At 38.1% G+C, this 20,887-nt stretch overlaps 1 protein-coding gene across 3 annotated transcripts in view; it reads right to left on the bottom strand.

The window, feature by feature from the left end:
- The window catches only part of SLC39A12 (solute carrier family 39 member 12), an 89,431-nt gene that overhangs the window by 30,295 nt on the left and 38,249 nt on the right, over positions 1 to 20,887 (bottom strand). For 2 of the 3 annotated variants that reach the window (XM_043884876.1, XM_043884874.1), the window contains exons 8-12: positions 17,421 to 17,573; positions 15,044 to 15,154; positions 12,410 to 12,476; positions 8,177 to 8,335; positions 6,217 to 6,404 (exon numbers count right to left, since the gene is read on the bottom strand). In XM_043884876.1, coding sequence (XP_043740811.1) covers positions 6,217 to 6,404; positions 8,177 to 8,335; positions 12,410 to 12,476; positions 15,044 to 15,154; positions 17,421 to 17,573 — 678 coding nt within the window. The remainder of the gene's footprint in view (positions 1 to 6,216; positions 6,405 to 8,176; positions 8,336 to 12,409; positions 12,477 to 15,043; positions 15,155 to 17,420; positions 17,574 to 20,887) is intronic. The other variant, XM_043884875.1, reaches the window with a different exon arrangement.

Below are 20,887 nucleotides of genomic sequence, written 5' to 3'. Positions count from 1 at the left end.
TGCTGATTATATCAGACATTTCTCTGTTACGTCACTTTAAATACTCTATCAAAGCCCCACCCCTTACTTTCCATAGTCTATGCAAATAGTAAGTAGGAAAGCAGGTGTGACTATTCTTATATCGGGCAAAGAGGAATCATTAGTCATGATAAAAGTATCAGTTCAATCATGAAGACATAACAGCTCTATATATGGATGTATCTAGTAACAGAGCTTCAAGTGCATGAAACACAATTGATAGAACTAAGAAAGAAATAAGTAAACCCATAAATATTGGCCTGTATCCTAACTTCTTGCATAAAACAGAACTAGTGGAGAAAAAATTAATACAGAATTTGAAAATATGAATAATATCAACCAGCCTGACTTAATTGGCATTCACAGAAACCCTCACCCAATATGAGACCATTTACCAGGTTAGACCATACTCTGGGCCATAAAGCAAATCTCAAAACATTTCAAAGGGCTAAAATAATTAAAGTATATTTTCTGACTAAGCAAGTATTAAAATAAATTTAACTATAATCCATTTTTTTAGATTACAAATATTGAGAAATGAGACAACATACTTCCATATAACACATGGGTCCAATAAAAACTATGAGATGTTTAGAATGTTTAAAAACATTTCAAAATGATCTGTACTGGAAACAGAACATATGAAAATACACAAGAGAGGACTTCCCCCGTGGTACAGTGGCTAAGACTCCACACTCCCAATGCAGTTGATCCCTAGTCAGGGAACTAGACCCACAGGCTGCAACTAAAGATCCCACATGCCACAACTAAGACCTGGTTAAGTCAAATAAATAAATATTTGAAATGAAATAAAATAAAGTACATGAGATTCTGCAAAGCAGTGCTTAGAGGGAAATTTACAGCTTTCAATGCTTACACTAGAAAAGAAGAAGAGATTTAAAGTCAATGATACATCATTCCACCTCATAAAGCCAGAAATTGATCAGAAAATTAAATGCAAAGTGAGGAGAAGGAAGAAATAAGAGCAGGAACAATAGGGGAAATCATGGAACAATGGTATATAATCACTGCCAGCTTTTCTGCTTGTAGAATTTGTGCTTCCTGTTCCTGAAAACTCTAGCACCATCAGATAACAGAGATCATTATTCTTGAGGAAAATGCGCCAGGGAACACTTCCACTGAACTTGAAGTTATGACTACCACGTGGTCACTTGAGCACCTCATGCCAATCAATCAACTAATAGAGAAAAAGTTACTGTGCTGGTGGGAGCAATTGTCAATGGTTACCATGTGGAGTCAGGGTAACTGCTACACAATGGAGGCAGCAAGGACTGTATCTAGAGACCTGAGAATTTCTTGGAGCCTCTCTTGGTGCTTCCATACCTGGTGACAATGGTGAACAGGCAACCACAGGAAATATGGCCTGACAGAAACAAAGCAGATCCCTATAGGGAAGAACTGGGTGTCCCTACCAGGAAAGAAATCCTAATCAGCTGAAGAGGTGCCTGAAGGTGGGGAGAATCAAGATAGGGTGCTGGAAGGACAGAGATCATGAATATCAAATATTGTCTCAGGACTTCCCTGGTGGTCCAGTGGTTAAGACTCCATGCTTTCAATGCAGGGTACGTGGGTTCAATCCCTGATTAGGGAAATAGGATCCCACATGTAGCATGTTGTTGTTTAGTTGCTAAATCATGTTTGATTCTTTGGGATCCCATGGGCTGTAGCCCAACAGGTTCCTCCATCCATGGGATTTCCTAGGCAAGAATACTGGAGTGGGTTGCCATTTTCTTCTCCAGGGGATCTTCGTAACCCAGGGATAGAACCCTTGACTCCTGCATTTGCAGGCAGATTTCTTTACCTCACCACTGAGCCAATAAGGAAGCCCCCACATGCCATGTAGCATAGCCTAAAAATAAGGCAAATAAATGAAATAATATTTTAAAAAGAAAAAAAAGTTAAAAAAAAAAAAAAAAAACTTCCGAAAGACCAGCAGGGTTTAGAGATGGTTTCTACTGACTATCTTGGGTTAACTCTTCGTGGAGTTTTTGACTGGCTACCACCATGCAGGGGCTTTGGTGTAGATGGAACTTTAAAGTAAAGGAGACCAAAACATATTTGAGGGGCAGATAGTGTCAACTGCTAATGATCAGTACATGTGTACTATTTTATATTCTTTCAGCCCATCTCTCACCCCAGCTACTGCTGCAGAGACTGGTTCCAAGAGGGCATTAACTATCCTGCACCGAGCCTTGCTTCAGGTCCATGCTACATTCTTCCTGTGTTGCCATTCATGTGAGGGCATAGAACTGCCAGTGAATGCCCTTGGCACTCAGGCATCCATGACCTGAAGTGTGGGTGGGGGGGTGGTTACTTATGGGACAGATGAACGACAGGGACAGAGCACCCTCAGAAGGTCTTGTATGGAGGATGCCATGTGGCAGTGTTGAACTTAATAAAAACCCATTGTCTTAGTGACTTTTTATCATTCTCTGTTTCACTCCACCTGTCCTTCCCTCAGGCTTCCTGAGATCACCTCCCAAGTGAATTGACTTCACAGAGGCCTTTGTCTTAGACTCTGCTTGGGGAAACCCACATGGATCTTTCTAACAGAGAATGAATTTCCTCTGGCCACCCAGAGCTGCATTCATTCTTAATTTCCTTTAGAAACCATTCAGTGTAACTGGAAGTTGGTGTGCTTGGATAAGGCAACACCACTTTGGAGAATTTTGGGCTGGCTGACTGCCCTGGTGAAGACTTTCTGCTTTGTTGGCATCACTGTCAACAAATGGCCCAATTCTTTGAGTTCTTTTCTTTTTAGGAGTTTGAAATAACACAGCTGATTACTTTGAAACAAATAAGCAAGGCAAAAATATAGCTGATCTTTTCACATTAACCCTGCTCAGAAGGTGCCTGGTACATTTCCAGGCTTTGGTAAATAGCCAGGGTATGAAAGTATTCCTCCTTACCCTTTAGTTACTGTCATTTATTTTCTTTGCTGTTGTACAGTCTTGAAACCTTGTTTTCTTCCCTTGAAATGACAAGAGTATTTTCTTTGGCACAGCCCCAGAGTACAACAACGGTTAAACTTGCCGCTATGTGAAAGGGCTGTATTTGTTTAGAAGTTACTCAAAAGGCCGTGAGAGCAGGCGACCTGGATTATAGGAAGTAGCCCCAGGAAACTCAGAGTATTTTCTTTCCTGTCTTTTTGCCAGGATGCTAGTTTTTCTTTGGCCAATAGTAATTTGCAATAAGGTCAGGATTTCTTCTAGTTGGAATTTCATAGGATGTCAACCACACTGTTTTCTTACAAGCAATTCTTTATCCTTACAAGACTGGGAGGAGAAACTTTGAGGGGAAAAGGATGTATTTAGCTTAGGGCTCAAATGGTTCCTGATAATCTCCTCAGGTCAATTTTGGGAGAAAGAGAAAAGATTGACTTCATACATAAACATCCATCATGAAGGAGTCTTTGGGGCCTAGAAAAGAGAACAACAGTCTCAAAGGCCCCTTGCTGAATCATCTAACTTCGGAGAAAACAAAGTATAACTTTAGTTCCATCCTGATGCTCCAGGCCAGCTGCATCTATCTGGAACTTATCACCCCCTGTCCGGAAACCTACCACCTGCTACACCCACCCAGAAGACTTATCACCCCCTGCCCAACTACAAGTGTCATCTCAACAAAAGAATACTCAAAATATCCCACTTGATTGATGTTTCCCTTATCGCTTCCACAAACCTCCCTATAAGTATGAAGCCTCCCTGATCCCTTTCGGCGCTCAGCCTGGTCATTAGGCCGACTGTCGCCCCTCCTTGCCTGAATAAAGGTAACCTACTTCTGTTGAGGTCGTCTTTCCTTTTCTGCCTCGCCGGAACTGTACCTTACACATCATACTTGAAGAGAGATCCAGACCATATTAAGATACAAAATCAACTTCAAGTAACATAGAAATTGCCCCTTGATGAACTCAAAAAGAGGAAGGGAATTAGAAATACAAAGCTGAAAATCAGGAGGCTTAAGAATGAACTTAAAGATGGATCTGCAGACATTTTAAACAGAAAGCAGCTCACAACATTCAGTGGTCAGTGGCCATGTGTTTTCTAAGTCACACAAGGCTAGACCTCCAGACTTCTCAACTTGGGAGAATTGTACAATTTGATAACATTGATTGCAGGTTGGGGATTGGGGTTCAGAAAAGATGGATAGAATTTGCTATAGTACTTTTGACTATCTTCACTATATGAGTAGGAAATTGCCTGAGTATCACAGATAATATGTAAGAACATTCCCAAACATGGAAGTACATTTCAGTGTTTACCTTGCTTTTTTGAATCTCATAAAAATTAAGAAAAAATATCAAAGAGTCAGAAGCATTTAAGTGGTTTGTTTGTTTGTGAGAAATGGTATGTTTCCTGCCATATTAGTAAACAAAGTATGTCACACCTTCATCAGAGATTGCCGCACTCCAGTGAGCTGGTGAGCCCTTAGAGAACTCAGGAAGGAAACAGTATCTGCATCTAGCAGCCATCAGACTGCAGCCACTCCCTACAGTGAGCCCTGAGGAAACTCAGGGTGTGAAAACACAGGATACTGGCTCCAGATAGCTGAGGTGCATATCAAAGGAATGATTTCATTGAGCCAGATTCTTTGATCTTCCCATGCACAGAAAAATGCTGAAGTCTTTTTGAAAGGAGGAATACCTTCCTTTATGAAAGGAGGAATACTTCCATACCCTTAACTTGAGATATCTGGTTTCAATTTACAAAAATCTTTGGATGTTCAGACTACCTGCCCTTTGTTGCAAAACTTCTCTATAAGCTGACCCATCCCTTCACCTCCTTGGAGCAGCTCTTAGGCTTACTTGAGATGCTGTCTTCCAGGCTTGAAGTCCTAAAAATTCCCACTGATAAAAAACTTAACTCTCAGCTTTCAGGTTGTGAATATTTTTTAAGTCCACATTTATTTCGGCCATGCCATGCTGCATGCAGAACGCAAGATCTTAGTTCCCCAACCAGAGGTCAAACCCACACCACCCCCTCCCCCTGCAGGGAAGCATGGAGTCCTACCACTGGACCACCAGGGAAGTCCCTACAGTGGGGTTGAAGATGATAGTTTACCTTGATGAGTCCCCTTCTTGAATTCTGCCTATAGAATGCACTGTTCTGGTCATATCAGTCCAGTTTCTGGCTTCCAAATTTTTTTTCTGTATGAAACATTCTCTTTACTTACTTCTGGGACAATTGTTAGACTCACTAGTCAACCCCAATGGTCCTATTCCAAATATGACCTTCAAGATTGTTTATTTTACTTTTCAGCTCCAGGATATATGTAATCACATATTTTATTTCTGATCAGATTGGCTTTCTATTGATTTTAAGCCTTAAATATTTCTTTTGTTAGTTTATGCCATTTTTACTTGCCTTATTCTCACCCATGAGACAGGATAATCATTATGACTGTCATCTGAAGACATGTAAGTTGTAAGCAAGTCTAATAGAAGGTGACCTTAAAAAACAGGTTTATCTTGCAGAGATTAGAATTTAAGAGGCAAAAATGTAAAATTTCCCAGGTTCAATTCCTTCATAAGATTACAGAGAATGAAAAATGATGATTGGATTAACCATTGGTGTCAGCAAGATCTTCTTCAGGAAAAATGTATCGCAAATTTAGAAACACAATCATAATAATCTTTCTCATTTCACCAGCATGATAGTGCTTTGGCAATTAAAACTTAAATCATTTTTTAAAAAATAGGGTTGTTTCATTAAGCCAAACAGTTCTTTAACTTAATGACAAAGTCAGCTGAAATGTTGGGTTGGCCAAGATGTCGGTACGGGAAAACCCAAACAAACATTTTGGCCAACCCAATATTTGCTAATGTATAAACAAAATGGCTGGCTATTTAAAAAAACTTTTTGTTCTTCAGTTGGAAGTTTAGGCATCTTCTACAGATGCAAAGCTGGAGCAGAATGAACTGATGATGCCTTTTGGAGAATTAGAAAGGTTTCATTCATTCCACTTAAATTGACTTAAAGAATGTCAGTATTTTCTGAATCTCAAATTATATTTCTTCTGCCTGCTTACTTTTTTTGGATTACACAGAATACTTCTTTAGTCTTTTATGTTGTTATCTATAGTCTTCTCTTTTCACCCTTGATCCTTCCATTTTGTCTTTTTCTCTGTTTTACATTTTTAGTGTTTGGAAAAACAAAACAGAAAAACCACAAAGCTTACCATTTCCACCAAGGATAAATATAAAAACATCCCAGCAGTAACTGTTAAGATCCAGTTTTGAATACATGGATCTGTTGATACTGAGAGGCCAATATACAGTCCTATGAAGGCAGTTAAAGCACTTATAAAATTCATCAAGATGGCAATCTTAACAGGAAGTCCAGAGCTTAGGAGCACAGCAAAGTCTCCTGAAATTTAAGAGAAAAGAAAACAGAATTATCATTTACCCAATGATGCCTTTGTTCAAGACCTGTGCTATTATGAAATCTGTTTTAAATTTCAGCAATTGGGGTTGATTTTATCAGTAAAATTGAATGACTGGTTAAAAAAACACTTTCCTATATTTCTCAAGAATTTATAGCCCAACTTTTTATACTTTAGGAAACTACGTTTCAAAAGTTCTATTCCTTTTACTGTTCCAGGAGGTAGTATATACAGAGAGAAGTGTGACATACTCTTTACTTCCTAATGTCCTATGACATTTTCAACTTAGACAAATGCAAAATAAAGGACTTGCTGCCCTGGGATTTCTAAATCTTTTTAGCTGGAAACTTGCCAGGCAAAATCCCAAGGCAGTAAACATCACATGGGTTTTTCTTTTTCTTTTTCTTTTTTTTAACTTATGCAGGAACTTCTGTGGGGAAAGAGAAAATGATGACTTAATAGGAGATTTTAAAATTAATGCAAAAATTTGTTTGGGAAACACATTTTTCCTTTAGAAAACGTTTTACCGCCTCAGTGACTAGAGAAAAACGACCTTATTCTCTCCACACTTTTCCTCCAAAAGAAGGATGATCTGTTAATCTGAGAGGCTCTATTTCTTAGTTTTGGGGAATTAAGAAGAGGATGAAATTCAATAAAGACACATAATGAAAAAGAATTTTAAAAAGAATGCATATATGTATATAACTGAGTCACTGTGCTGAACAGCAGAAATGAACACAATATTATAAATCAACTGTACTTCAATAATTAAAAAAATAAGAGGCAGCCCAGGGACTCAGTTTTCCTAGTTCTATTGCATAATTAATCTAATGAACAGATCTTAAGACATCTTTGTTGGCCTATCACAGACTGTCATCCACAGATAAAAAACTGGTTTTTATCACAGTAGTCAAAACAAGACCATACATGACTCCCAGACCATAAGTTTTGATGGATTCAGGAAGGACCCTGGATAAACTCCTTAGAGAGGAATAGTCAGTGATGATCAGTGATAGGACTTTGGGCAACAGACACAGAACCCAAGAGGTCAGGGGTGGCCCAAGTGGGCAATATAAACATGAAAGTGAGATGAGAAAGGGACTACCAAGAAGGGCCCTCTCTCAAGGGCACACTTGTATCTGGACCAGCCTCTCCTCTTTCTGGACCTGTTTCAGAAATGTCTACTCCATCTCTTCTTGGTTTCTGGGAGGCAGGATTTGAATTACATGGGTTATTAAGATTATCCAGAAAGAGAGTCTTTTGTGCATCTGCTACCACATGCCTGTCATTTCAATGTCACGCTTGGCTTTAGACATTTTGTATAAATCAGGTTGATGAAACCATGGTTTGGCTTTAATTTAAATGTTATTTTATCTCATTGGCCTGTTTGCTAACATAATGGATCCAATTCCCCTCTTAATGTTTTCCCCACATTTCATATGCAAATTTGGAAGTTTTTACTGATGTTCTTCAAAAGGAGGTTTCTCTGAAAGTCTCTCTGCTGTAGAGAATTCTCCAGAATCCAAAAAGAGTCACTTCTGGCTCCAAGAAATATAAAGGAGCCTAACTGAATTCTATCTCGAGGTACAGGAATTTTCTTCCTACTTCTCTGCTTTTGATGGTTTAAATAAATTATGAACGGAAAGTATTCATCTTTCAATTAGGTGTTGGAAAAAGAAGCCTAGTAAATCATGGCAAGAAATATATTATGATTTTCTCAACAAGAAGGAGGCAGTGATTCTACTCTCAGACTTACCCATTTCATGGGGAATTTCATGACACAAGATAGCAATAGTCGTGGTCACTCCCGCCTCAGATGAAGAGGAGAAGGCTGCTCCTATTACTAGGCCATCTGCAAAATTATGCAGGCTGTCCCCAACCAGAATCATTATTGCTAGCAAGCTAATGGTTTTGCCTAAAGAATAAAATAAAGGTGTGAGAAGCATTAACAGAGCACAACACAGTTCATGGAATCCTTCAATTACAACCACTTTTCCCTTCCATCCTTGACATTCTTCAATCGCATCAGATTAAGTAACTACTTTGTTTCAGCATTCAAAATAAGTCAGGACTAGAGATGTGATATGGCACTCATGCAGGTATGGTCGCTGCTTTTCTAATGGGTTCAAGTAATTAGGAAATTAACTATATTTGCTCTTCTAACCCCCTACTCAGGTGTGCCAAAAGAAGAAAATAAAAATAATACTGCTATAACTTTCCAAAATACGTTCAATGACATTTCCACATAAATCTTTGTAAAGCATTTTTAAATAATTTAAGACCTTCTGGGCAGAATGTCGTTAAAATAGAGTCTATTTTCCAAAACTGGCCCCTGAATCAGAGTGTTCCTCATGTCAATCTGCTGGAGTCAACTGTCAACCCCCTGCCCCACTGTGATCACCCCCCTTTCTGGTTGGTGCTAAGAACCCCCCACTGTCCCTTCACCCCCTAAATGTGACTACGATAGAACCACTACCAACACTTGTGATTCCAAAGTTAGCTTTGGAAAAATTACTAAATGTTTTGTCTTTCAGAAAAATAATTCAGCACTAGACCACTCCAGTACTCTTGCCTGGAAAATTCCATGGACGGAGGAGCCTGGTAGGCTGCAGTCCATGGGGTCACTAAGAGTTGGAAACGACTGAGCGACTTGACTTTCACTTTTCACTTTCATGCATTGGAGAAGGAAATGGCAACCCACTCCAGTGTTCTTGCCTGGAGAATCCCAGGGATGGGGGAGCCTGGTGGGCTGCCGTCTATGGGGTCGCACAGAGTCGGACATGACTGAAGCGACTTAGTAGCAGCAGCAGCAGACCAACTAGATGCCCAATAAAGTAGAGAGAGACTGTCTTCTTGGGATTCTATTATATCGTATACATTATCTGATTAAGGAGACAACCAAAGAAATAAATTGGACCATAATGGATTTAATTAATGAAATAACTAGATCATTAATTGGGCTCAAGTTTTTAACAGACAGAATTTCTGCTTTCAAAAACCTGAAACTGCATATTAGTATTTGGGGTAGAAGCATTAACAAGTACAAAAAGTATTTCAGGGATAAACACATATCATGACAGTGAACTACTTAGGTATACCACTTGATAAGAAGAGTCATTAAAATCAATTGCTGTAGTATAAAAATTAGTTAGTCAGTTGATATAAGTTATGTGACAGGTTTGAGAAGTTGCTATTGTTACTATTAGAACTGCACACAATATTCTAACAACAGGACACCCATAAAAATTAGGAAGAGGTCATTTCATTTCTGTTATTGGACCTGAGGTGGTGGAGGGACTATATTATAATATGATTTGTTATTTTATTGGGGGAATACAATGTAACATTTCATAGCCCATACTGTGAAAAAAGGAACTTCAGTAAACAGCAGATCTAGCCCAGACTATTGGCCAGGGGGTAAGTGCACTGACTGTGTTGTAAAGACATCCCAAGTATTTCACTTCTCAAAATCATTCTTTATTTAGAATCATCTCTGTGAGACTCAATTCTATCGTTCTTGTGGTTTCATAATTCATTTTCTTCCTTCGTAAAAATGAGAAGATTTTAGGCAAAGGTAAGGAAAATACAGAATAAATATCAAATTACTGAATTAGAGAGAGTTCTTATTGTCATTGCCTGGAAGCTCTCTGAACCTAATAATGCAAAGAGGTCACTTGAGCTGTTCCTGCCAGTTTTCAGAAGTAAAGCTCTTCTTTGTGGAAAAAAAAAGCAATTGAAAGTAATGCATTTGACAATGTTGTAGCATACAAATAAATTGTGGTTCCCAATTTCTGTGTGTATGCCTACATACAGTTTTGATATTAATAGCATATATTCAGATGGAAAATCTTTACCCAATTTATACTCTGCCAAGAAACTGTCCAGCCTATTTTTGTCGCCTATTATTTTATTATCACTGATGTGGGGTTATAAATGTCAGATCATGACCATGTAACAAGCCACAGGCAAATATACATATTTGCATATAAGCTATAAGGAACACAATGTGCATACTGGTTAAGATAATTGCAACATTATTCACTGGAAGATAAGACAAGCATGCATTGACAAATCAACGTACTCACTATAGAACTATTGATAATATTCAATATTTTTCCTTTCCTTAGGAACCTGGCAGTCATACTGAGTTCCACATTTCTGACTTATCAGAGGTTTTCCATGGTGATACATGGATTGGATATGGTATCATGTTGCTTTTTGTTTATTTAAATCAGACTGTGGATAGACCTTCACATCCTGAGCTCTACCAATGAGGTAATAAAAAACAAGGAATCAAATATTTGAAGCTAATTCAATATGTCCCTGGCAAAAATGGTGGTTGGGCAATCAAATTTGGATTTGTTCACTGTTCATTCTGTATGCCAAGCTTGATATCTGAAGTGGAAAGATATGAGGCCTACAAAACATTTGAATAAGACCATCATTATTCCCTGAGCTAGCAACCAGTCTCTGCTCCTAATTTGACTAGGTGTGGCCTTTCCTCTTCCTTTTTTCCAAAAACAAATACAAAGAAATGTCTCTAATATACCTTCTAAGTGCCAGGCATTCTAAAATTTCTCCTGGAACTAAAGATTCAGGAGTTAAAAATATCACTAGAAATGTCCTGAAAATAGAATCGGAAGAACTATGTAGTTATATATTTTGAATCATAGAAAGAAATTACGGGATTTAAAACATCAAACACATTCCGAATAGTGATTGTTACCATCATGTTCATTGCTCTTCGCATTTAAATCCTCAACCACATTGCAAACTAGGGATAAAGGCCATTCCTAATTTTATTCCCTGGTGCATACACCATCCTAAAACATCCCCAAACATTTCTTGAATGGATGGATGAACAAATGAATGAATTTGAAAAAAATATAGGAATGCATGCGTGAAAGAATGATCACAAGGAAATTGTTGGTGCACTAGCATTCCTTAGTTCCTCAATGTTGTAGTCCTGGTCAGTGACTTACCCTCTCTAAGGAGGGGTCTCTTAATTTGTATAAAATGGATATTAATTATTACTTCAGTAAAGTGTAAGAGGATTAAATGAGATAATCCATGTCATGTTTTTAGCATTGTGCCTGGCATATAAGGACTCAATAAATAGCTCTTTTTCTTATTAGGTAACTTATTCTGGTAGAATGGGAATAACTCACTATGACTACTTAACATTAAAATATTGAGAAGTATGTTTACAAAAGCATGAGAAAAAGGGAAACAAGTCCAATCCACAATTGGTAAATCAAGTTCAGAAACAGGGGCATTCCTAGAAAGAAAAAGATTGGATGTAAATTATACAAACAAGTGAATTTTAGCATAAGCTGTGAATAATGAGATGGCACTGCTTTGAACTCCACCATGCTAATAACAGTATCATAAAGGAGATAAGACATTTGTGATGAATTATCAGTAGACTGTGATAGAAGACAAGAAACCAATCATGATGCGGAACTTCATGGGAAGTGAAAGGTTCAAATCACCACATAAGCAGGATTTTACAGGAGCCTTGATAACCACGTAAGCATTTATACTAATTTAAGTTTCCAGAGGGCTTCCTAGGTGGCACTAGTGGTAAAGAACCCCTGTGCCAATGCAGGAGACAGGAGACATGGGTTTAATCCCTGGATTAGGAAGATGTCCTGGAGGAGGGCATGGCAACCCACTCCAGTATTCTTGTCTGGAGAATCCCATGGACAGAGGAGCCTGGCGGGCTATAGTCCACAGGGTCGCAAAGATAAGCAATGGGGGAAAACATTTTTAAAGAATGGAGTAAAGTTGATATTAATGGTAGTAGTTTTCAAAGATAGGAATAGAAATGAGCCTTTATTTAAAATTTCATTGTAAAAGCTTTAATAATGAAATACATACTTACCTAATAGGAAATGGATATGGTTTTAACATATTTATTTCAAAGGAGATATAACCTTTTTCTATGGCACTTCCTATATTTGTTTGGATTTTTTAAATTGGTACTCACATTTTCTGTTGGGGGTGTTCAGACTAGGTATAGAAATTTCAGCTGCCTGTGCATCTTCTGGGCCTTTCTATTTTAAATTAAAAAATAAAAGAGGAAAGATAAGCAATAGTCATCATTTTATCGAAAAATGAAACATCTGAGGATTTATGTTGATTATCAGAAGACATTTTGATCCTCTGGAGTATATGAGAATTTCTAAATTTCATAGACAAACATCTAAGGTAGAGCCGAGGCTCTGCAAGCACATTTTTTTTCCACTATCACATTTAGATGAAAATAGCACTCTTACATAGATCAGAGTCTTCCATAGAGAGCTAGAGGCTACCTAGATCATCTGTAATTCACTCTTAAATTATGAAAGCCTTTATGAAAGCCAAAAGCTGTAGGAAAAAATGCTTCTTGACTCTTGACTAAAGTTGACCCTGTTCCTGTATGGCAGATCGTGGATCTAGAATTCATCTTCTGATCTTCAAGTGGATTGTGGAGAAGAAGCCCTTTTAAACCCAATATTTCAATTCATTCATTGTAGCATAAGATGCTGTTACTGTTGTTTTCCAGTCAGTAAAAAAAAATCTTGCTCATTAGTAAAGGAGAGCCACAAACTTACTAAAGTACTACATTTGAAAAGGTCTTTCATCCTTTCACATGGCAGAGAAGTGAGATTTTGAAATTGACTTCTAAGAGTTGAGATGATATGATTTCATTTCAGAGACTGACTCATTTTCAATTTCAGGAAAGTCACTTTCCCTCTCTAGGCCTCAGATTCTTATTCTAGCACGTGAAAAGAATACTTCATATCTGCCTATGGAGCATTTTTAGAAGTATACTCACATTACCCAAAATTGTGGAAACTTTGAGACAAATTTCATGTGAGACAAGCATCTTCTTTAAAAAGTAAAACAGAGAAGGTAAACCTAACATTCAAATGTTAGAATAACAACAGTTATTCAAAAGATGTAATGATAGGCTAATTTTGGAGAAGGATGGCTGAGAAGAGGGGTTCTGAAGGATTAAAGGAGGTAGACAGGACTCTTGCCTGAAATTGGTGGATCTAGAAACAGAAGAAAAATGTGTAGATTTTAAATTATATCATATGAAAAGCCTGATTATAATCAAAAGAGTCTATATTCTAATAAAAGACAGGAGTTCGAATATTTATTCCAGGATTTTTTTCCCTCAAAAAGCTCTATATTGTCACACTCTGTAAAGGAATTTACAGGCAAACATTCTTTGATGAGTGGAAGGATTTGTGAGTTCCTCTCCTTCCTTAAAAAACAGGAAATTGGACCCATCAAACAATCCTAAAAGTTCATGTTATTTCTATCTCTTTTCAGGTTGATCTTGCAGCTTAAAGGACAAAAGAAATGGTGAAATCTCTTATTAGTGAGATAGCACAGTCAAATTGTTCTAAACTTATTACATTAGCATCAGAATTTTGCTTATTTGCATATTGGGGCTCTGGACCCTTCATTCACACAGAAAGAATGAGGTTACCATTAAAGTGATTTAAAAACTAATCTCAGGGAATTCCCTGGCTGTCCAGTGGTTAGGACTCAGCACTTTGATTGCTGGGGCCTGCGTTCAATCTCTACTCAGGGAATTAAGATCCTGCAAGCTGTTCAGTGCAGCCAAAAACAAAACAAAACAAAAAGTGTGATCTCAACTTGAAGTTATCTTCTTTCAAACCACATGTGACGTATCTAAACACTAAACACAATAAGGCTTTTAAAGCTATTATTTTAAAGAAATGCTTCATGTTCATATCTCTGAATTGGCTGTAACTCTGCAGTCTACTCCCAGACTTGTATTTTGCCAGGTTAATGTCTCAGGAATAGCTTACTTCTCTCCACTCGGGAATCTACCCTTGAACTGTAACGCCCTCCTTCAAGATCAGGGTTATGGGAGGCATGTTTTCTAACTGTGATACACTTTCATTTTTTCCTGTCCCTTTTCTTATGACTTTAAGAACTATAATGAGAATATTGTTTTGAACTTGACTGGAGGGTGTGTTTTATTAAATAATTTATTTTTAGTTGGAAGATAATTGATTTACAATTTTTTGTTGGTTTCTGTCATACATCAACATGAATCAGCCATAGGTATACATATGTCTCCTCCCTTTTGTTTTGAGAATTCACATGGAAGACCTTTGTCGTGAAAAACTCAGTGTAACAAAAGGCACTTAACTATGAGACATCTTCTTAGGCAGAATCACTTCTCTCCTACATCACAAAATGAATGCCCCACTCCTAAACGCTCTAATTCCTTGCTCAACATTTATTTGGCCTCATCTAGTCATGACTAAAGGATTACTCAGAATGGAGAAATCTCAAGGTCAGCTGGTTTATGAAAACTTGTAAACACAGTGATGAAGGATATGTATATTATGTCAATCTGATCCACATGTGTTTCAAAGAGGTGCAGATAGCAGCGACTTGAATCTATGGAAAATGCATTTACCCCTTGAAATTTCAGGTGCTTGACAAAGTTTTCCAAACAGGATTTATCATGATCAAGAATAGGCAAATCAGGAGGGGATTCTACTTATCTAGCCTACTGGTTTTCATCTATTTATCAAGGAATAAAAGAAAAAAGGTAATCAAATCAGAAGAATACTTCAGATCAGTAACCTACCAACTGGATAGTTGAAGCAGATTTGCCTCTGCCTGACTGGTCACTTAATTCAGGGTTGAATGCAAGATGGCGGGAATGCGCCACATGCCCGTTAACCAATGACATGTCCTGCTGGATAAGGATGGTTTAAAATTAGTGCTGAAGCCAGAAGAACACAGGTGCAGCCTTTGTCAATTCCATGATTCTATTTAACATTTTGTTTACTGGCCAATGAGGTAGATGACACAAAAAGATTATTGGGAGAATTTCATCAGGATAAATACTTGCTAAATGGAAAAGCACAGGACTGTCCTGAATATCATGCATATTCTCAGTGCTTGAAGAATGCAACCTCAAAAATTTTAGTCATGATTTACAAAGGTTGAAGAGTGGTATTTTTTATATTGTCACTTTTATTTCCCACAAAGTTAAATTATGAGTTCTTTCTGATGGAGAATGATATCCAAAAGGATGATAACTGAAACTGTATTACATCCTATAACTACTAAATTAATGTCTCCAGAAAGACTTTCACCAATTAGAGTATATGTAGCTTCTAAAATATTCACATTCCTTTTTTTTACACAGTGTCATGCATCTTAAAATTACATTCTTAAAACTCATTTTAAGTTCCCTGACAAGTTCAAGAACAGTCTGGGGGAAAAAAAAAAGCATAATTTTTGGATATTCAGAATTTACTTCTCAGTTCCATCTGGTTACATTTCTAATTATTACACATAAGTCGATATATTGGCTTTGTAAATTAATTTTCCAGCCCAAGAATGGTAGTCTCTTGTGTGTAAATGGGGATCCTTTAGTATTGTCTTTAGTGCTTAGTTAGATTAGAACTCCTTTTGTGGAGGTTAAACCCCTAAACTTTTAGAGTAAGGGTTGGGATTGAATCTGCCATTCCTAATTCCTGAATTGTTATAGATAGCACTCTAGCTTGACCCCATGCCAAAGAACCACTCTGATTCATTAAAACAGATTTTTTTTTTTTTTACAGAATTTCATTTAAAATCTATTGTGAAAAGTTTCAAATATACAGAAAAGCTGAAAGAATTATGACGTCAACACTCACTCACTACCTAAATCCTACCATCAACATTTTATACACCTATTTTATCATCCATCTATTTATCTACCATCCTTTACCATCCATAACCCACCCACTTTTGATGCATAAAATAGAAATTTTGAATAAATCTAGGAAAGATAAACAAAAAGTGCTAATATTTTAAATGACTACTAATGTTTGCCCTAAGACAAGCATTTTACCGCTACGTGAACAGGTAGAAAGTTAGGAAATAAATAGAAAACCATGAAGACTGGAGAATTGCAGGACTTTGTAGGGAGTTTATTTTAGTCTCCTGGAGTTTTTTTGACAGCATTTACCTTTTTGAAACATCCCACAAAACTATTCACCTATTCTCTTATAGGATAATATATATGAGCAAGAAGAAACGAAATCTATGTATTAGCCACACTGCATTTTACATGTCATCATATATATAGAAATTGAGCAAAAACAGGCACTGTAAAAGCAATTACTCAAGCTGAAAAAAAAAAAAGATTTGCTGCCATTTCCATTCTTGAGTTTCTTGTTTTCACAATTTTAAATGTCATCCCCTAGAGGAGGGCATGGCAACCCACTCCAAAATTCTTGCCTGAAGAATCCCATGAACAGAGGAGCCTGGTGGACTGCAGCCCATAGGGTCGCAAAAGAATCACATACCACTGAAGTGACTTAGCATGCATACATGCAAGATAGAAAAAGGGCTTCCCAGATGGCACTAGTGGTAAAGAACCACCTGCCAATGCAGGAGATAAGAGACGCGGGTTTGATCTCTAGGTTAGGAAGATCCCCTAGAGGAGTGCATGGCAACCCACTCCAGTATTCTTGCCTGGAGAATCCCATGGACAGAGGAGTCTGGCAGGCTACAATCTATAGGGTTGCAAGAAGTTGGACACAACTGAAGCCCCTTAGCACACACACAAGATAGAAAGTGATGTGGTTTTATGAATTTTTCAAAATTTTTGTTTGCTTTTTGTTTTGAGTTAGGAAAGATACCCAAAACACAGATTGGTAGCTAGACCTTTAAACCCCCTCATTCTCAAATGTGAAATAGTCTCCTATTTCTAAACTAGCCATGAAGGCCAAAAAACAGATTATAACAAGTATAGTAATGGGCCAGCAACAGATGTTTGAAAAATTAATAATCATGCTTTACAGGGATGCTGTCTGTCAGAATGATCTAAGCATTCTAGAAATCAGAGCCTGATCCCTTAAACAGACAATCTCATGAAGATGCCAATTACTTTTGAACAAGTAGCTCTGAAATAAAAGACAAATATCATGAAGCTCTAAAGCAAAAGATAAATAAAATTTAAAATATACCTCAGCACTTGGTGATACAAGAAGAATAAAACATTTTTCTATTAAGAAAAATCCATGGATGCCTCCAATTAATCCCAACAGTTTCCAAATATGCCCTTTGTTTTCATAGAAATGTCCAAACTCTGAAGTTTCCTGCATATGTAAGCCAAGAATCTAAAAAGAAGAGACAGACATAAATTTTGATGACCTAAATGTAAATGACTAGGTCCATTGTTGAATACGTTCAATTTCCATTTTGGGGAACCCCATGACAACACCTGAAATCATTCACAGACAGTTTACTTCTAGAGGTATGAATCCTTCCACTATATGATTTACTCAGGGTCAAATAAGATGGGAGAAAAGAAAACAGAGCTTTGAATAACCTCTGCCAATGAGTAGACTAAAGCCTAAGCTTATCTCAGCAAGTGTGGCTTAAATTTTCATACATTCTCAGTCCTTCAGCTGAATGTTTTGCAGTTCAATCTGTCCCTATTTGCACAACAATGTTCTATAACAAATCAATGTTTTTTAATATCCAGAACAAATATAAAGATATTTCATCCAGGGTTTATTCTCCCCATGCCTCATAGCAATTAAAGCTGTTAATCAGTGTTCAAATAAGTAAGAAATCCACCTGAAAGGTTTTTTCCATTGAGTATGCCCAGCAATATTGTCAGCTCCTTGGGACATAAAAGGATACCAGAAAAGCATCAGGAATTTTCCTTGAGTTGACTCATCCCATTGGTTGACTCATCCCACTGGTTGACCTCATGACTTCTTATGAGCAAGTAAATTATAATGTATCATATTCCCTTCATAGGAGAAGACAGTTTGGGAAACAATTCAGCAGTCTCCACATTTAGGATGTTACTGATCATTATATTTAAAAAAGAATTTATCTGTGTATATGTTCGTATCAATGTGTACAGATATTTATGTATATATACATGTATGTACATGTGTGAGTATATGTGTAGATCTCTGTGTACACATCAAGTGTATGGACATCACTAAAGACAAACAAATGTTAGCCCACTTTTTTTAAAAAGAATTTTTTTTTAAGGTGGACCATTTTTTTAATTGAGTTTGTTACAATGTTGCTTCTGTTTTATGTTTTGGTTTTTTGCCCATGAGATATGTGGAATCTTAGCTTGCCAACTAGGGATCAAACCCTCACCCCCTGCACTGAAAGGTGAAGTCTTAACCACTGGACTGCCAGAGAAGTTTCCACATTTTCCTTTGGTAAAGACATTGAAGGACACTCCCCTAATATTTGTAATTACCATTATTTCACAAAACAAGGACACTGTAATGTCACAAAAGAAACAGGAAAACCTCATAATTTCAGAATAAAATGTAGATCTTAAAGTAGAATCAACATAGCTAGTTAAAAGAGGAAATGATGCCAGTGGGATTTTTCTCATTTCTATGCAGACCTTTAAACACTTGCCTTGGATCACGTTCAGGAACCACTGATTTTTCTAGCTTTCTGCCACACTGGTACTGTGTCTGTCTTCCTCTTCTGGATAACTCTGTCCTCTCTTTCTTCAAGTAAAGCAACTGCCTCCTAAGCAAAGCAACTGCCTTCTCAGCTACGTTTTCCTCTGTAATATATCTCCGTAGGGCCAGTTGACTGTCCCACCCAACCCACACCCAATCCTGCTGCCTTGGGCTCTGGGCTTTCCCACTGAGGGAGACCGGGGCAGTCTTAAGATCCTGTTGCTACTTCCCAGGATCCTGGGCTGTGAAGAGCTCTGCACCCACTACAGTGACATAGAAACAGGCTTTGGCCACTGCCTCAAGTAAATAAACCCTGAAATATTTCCAGAAAATTAGATTACCAGGGAGATTAAAACTAATAATGTTTTGTTTCATATCTACAATGCTCACTTTGCAATTTTCAGAGCATCTAATAATTTTTGAGCCTCTAACCAACAAGAGGGACCCTGGAGGAAAATGCCAGAGGCCTGTGGAAAGTTTTAATATCTCAGGTTTTGTGAGAGGAGGGGGAATCATTTGCTCATCATGATCCATCATGAGAGATCTCAGAAGGAATGGATAGCCTCATCTGAAGACCCTTTTCCCTGAACTCTTGCATCTCAGGTCCTAACCCTTCCATTTCTGACAAATAAAGAGCCTCCAAAGACTTCAACAAAGAGCCAGCTGCTGGAGCTTGCCTGTTTCTTAAAGGGTGGAGAATCTACCTGTCAATGCAGGAGACATGGGTTTGATCCCTGGGTTGGAAATATATGCTGGGGAAGGACATGGTAACCCACTTCAGTATTCTTGTCTGGGAAATCCCAAGGACAGAGGACCTGGTGGGCTACAGTCCACGGGGTTGCAAAAGAGTTGGACACAACCTAGTGACTAAACAAACAACAAAAACAGACACTAATAGTTGGGCAAGAGAGAGAAATTCATTTTGATGGTTCAGATGAAGAGAGCTTTAATGATGGTGCCATGACAGAGGTGTGGGCAGGGTCAAGGGTATGAATGAGGGGTAATGAGACACCCCAGAGACTAGCAACCCCAGGAAACCATGACCACTTTTAAGGCTGAAAGGGCAAAGGGCAAAGGTTGGAAATGATGTTACCAAACTCCAATGGCGGAGGAGCTAGGGACCCATGGGAGCTGTAACATTGCAGGTAATGAGCTGCTTCTAGAGACAGTGTCAGAGGGAGGGAGCAAGGAAGAAGTACCCCTGCCATTCTCTCCTCCCACCTTGGCCTTTCTGTGGTGTCCCCGCTGGGGAACCCAAACAACAATCCAACCTGCATGGAGCTGAGGGGATACAGTCTTCTGGGGCAGAACACACAGCGGACAAGAGCAGAGAATGGATCTGATGAGGTTGGGGGCCAGCAGAGAAAAACTAGTATATATTATAGCCCATTCATTTTTATTTACAGATACTCACCTTTCATGAATTTTCCTTAATAGTGACAGGGACAGAATAAAGGGATAAAGTAGGTGACTATATAGTTAATTATACAACAGGGGATTGAAAGTAGAAAAAAATATGGGAGACCCTCATAAGTTAATGATTACTCAAGAGAGCAGGTTTGCTTAACCACAAAACCAAGCAGACTTGTTTAGCAACAAAAGAATGCAACAGAAGCACAAGACATGCCCCAAATCAATAAAACAGTGGTGGCATGAGACCCATACCCTGCTTGGAGAGCTCAATAAATTAATGATCCTTAGGACATAAAATTCAGTAATTTATGGACCTAGCTTGAGCACATAGGGACAAGAAAACTCTCTTGCCCAAGCTGTAGGAGGAGCTGATGATGGAAGCAAGACGTCTACTCAAGGGAAAGTTCTTCTCCCCCTCCCTCTTATCCTTTGATTATAAAACAGTAGCCCAGTAAGTTCTTAGGGCATGGCACCCCCTTGTAAGCCTCACAAGTGTCCTATTCTAATAAACCACATTTTATCTATCACTTTGCCTCTTGCTGAATTCTCTTCTGCACTGAGACATAGAGGAC

This window comes from Cervus elaphus, chromosome 23, assembly GCF_910594005.1.
Source record: "Cervus elaphus chromosome 23, mCerEla1.1, whole genome shotgun sequence".
Lineage (NCBI taxonomy): Eukaryota > Metazoa > Chordata > Mammalia > Artiodactyla > Cervidae > Cervus > Cervus elaphus.
Note: the sequence above shows the minus strand (reverse complement) of the source record. Positions and strands in the feature narration are given on the sequence as shown.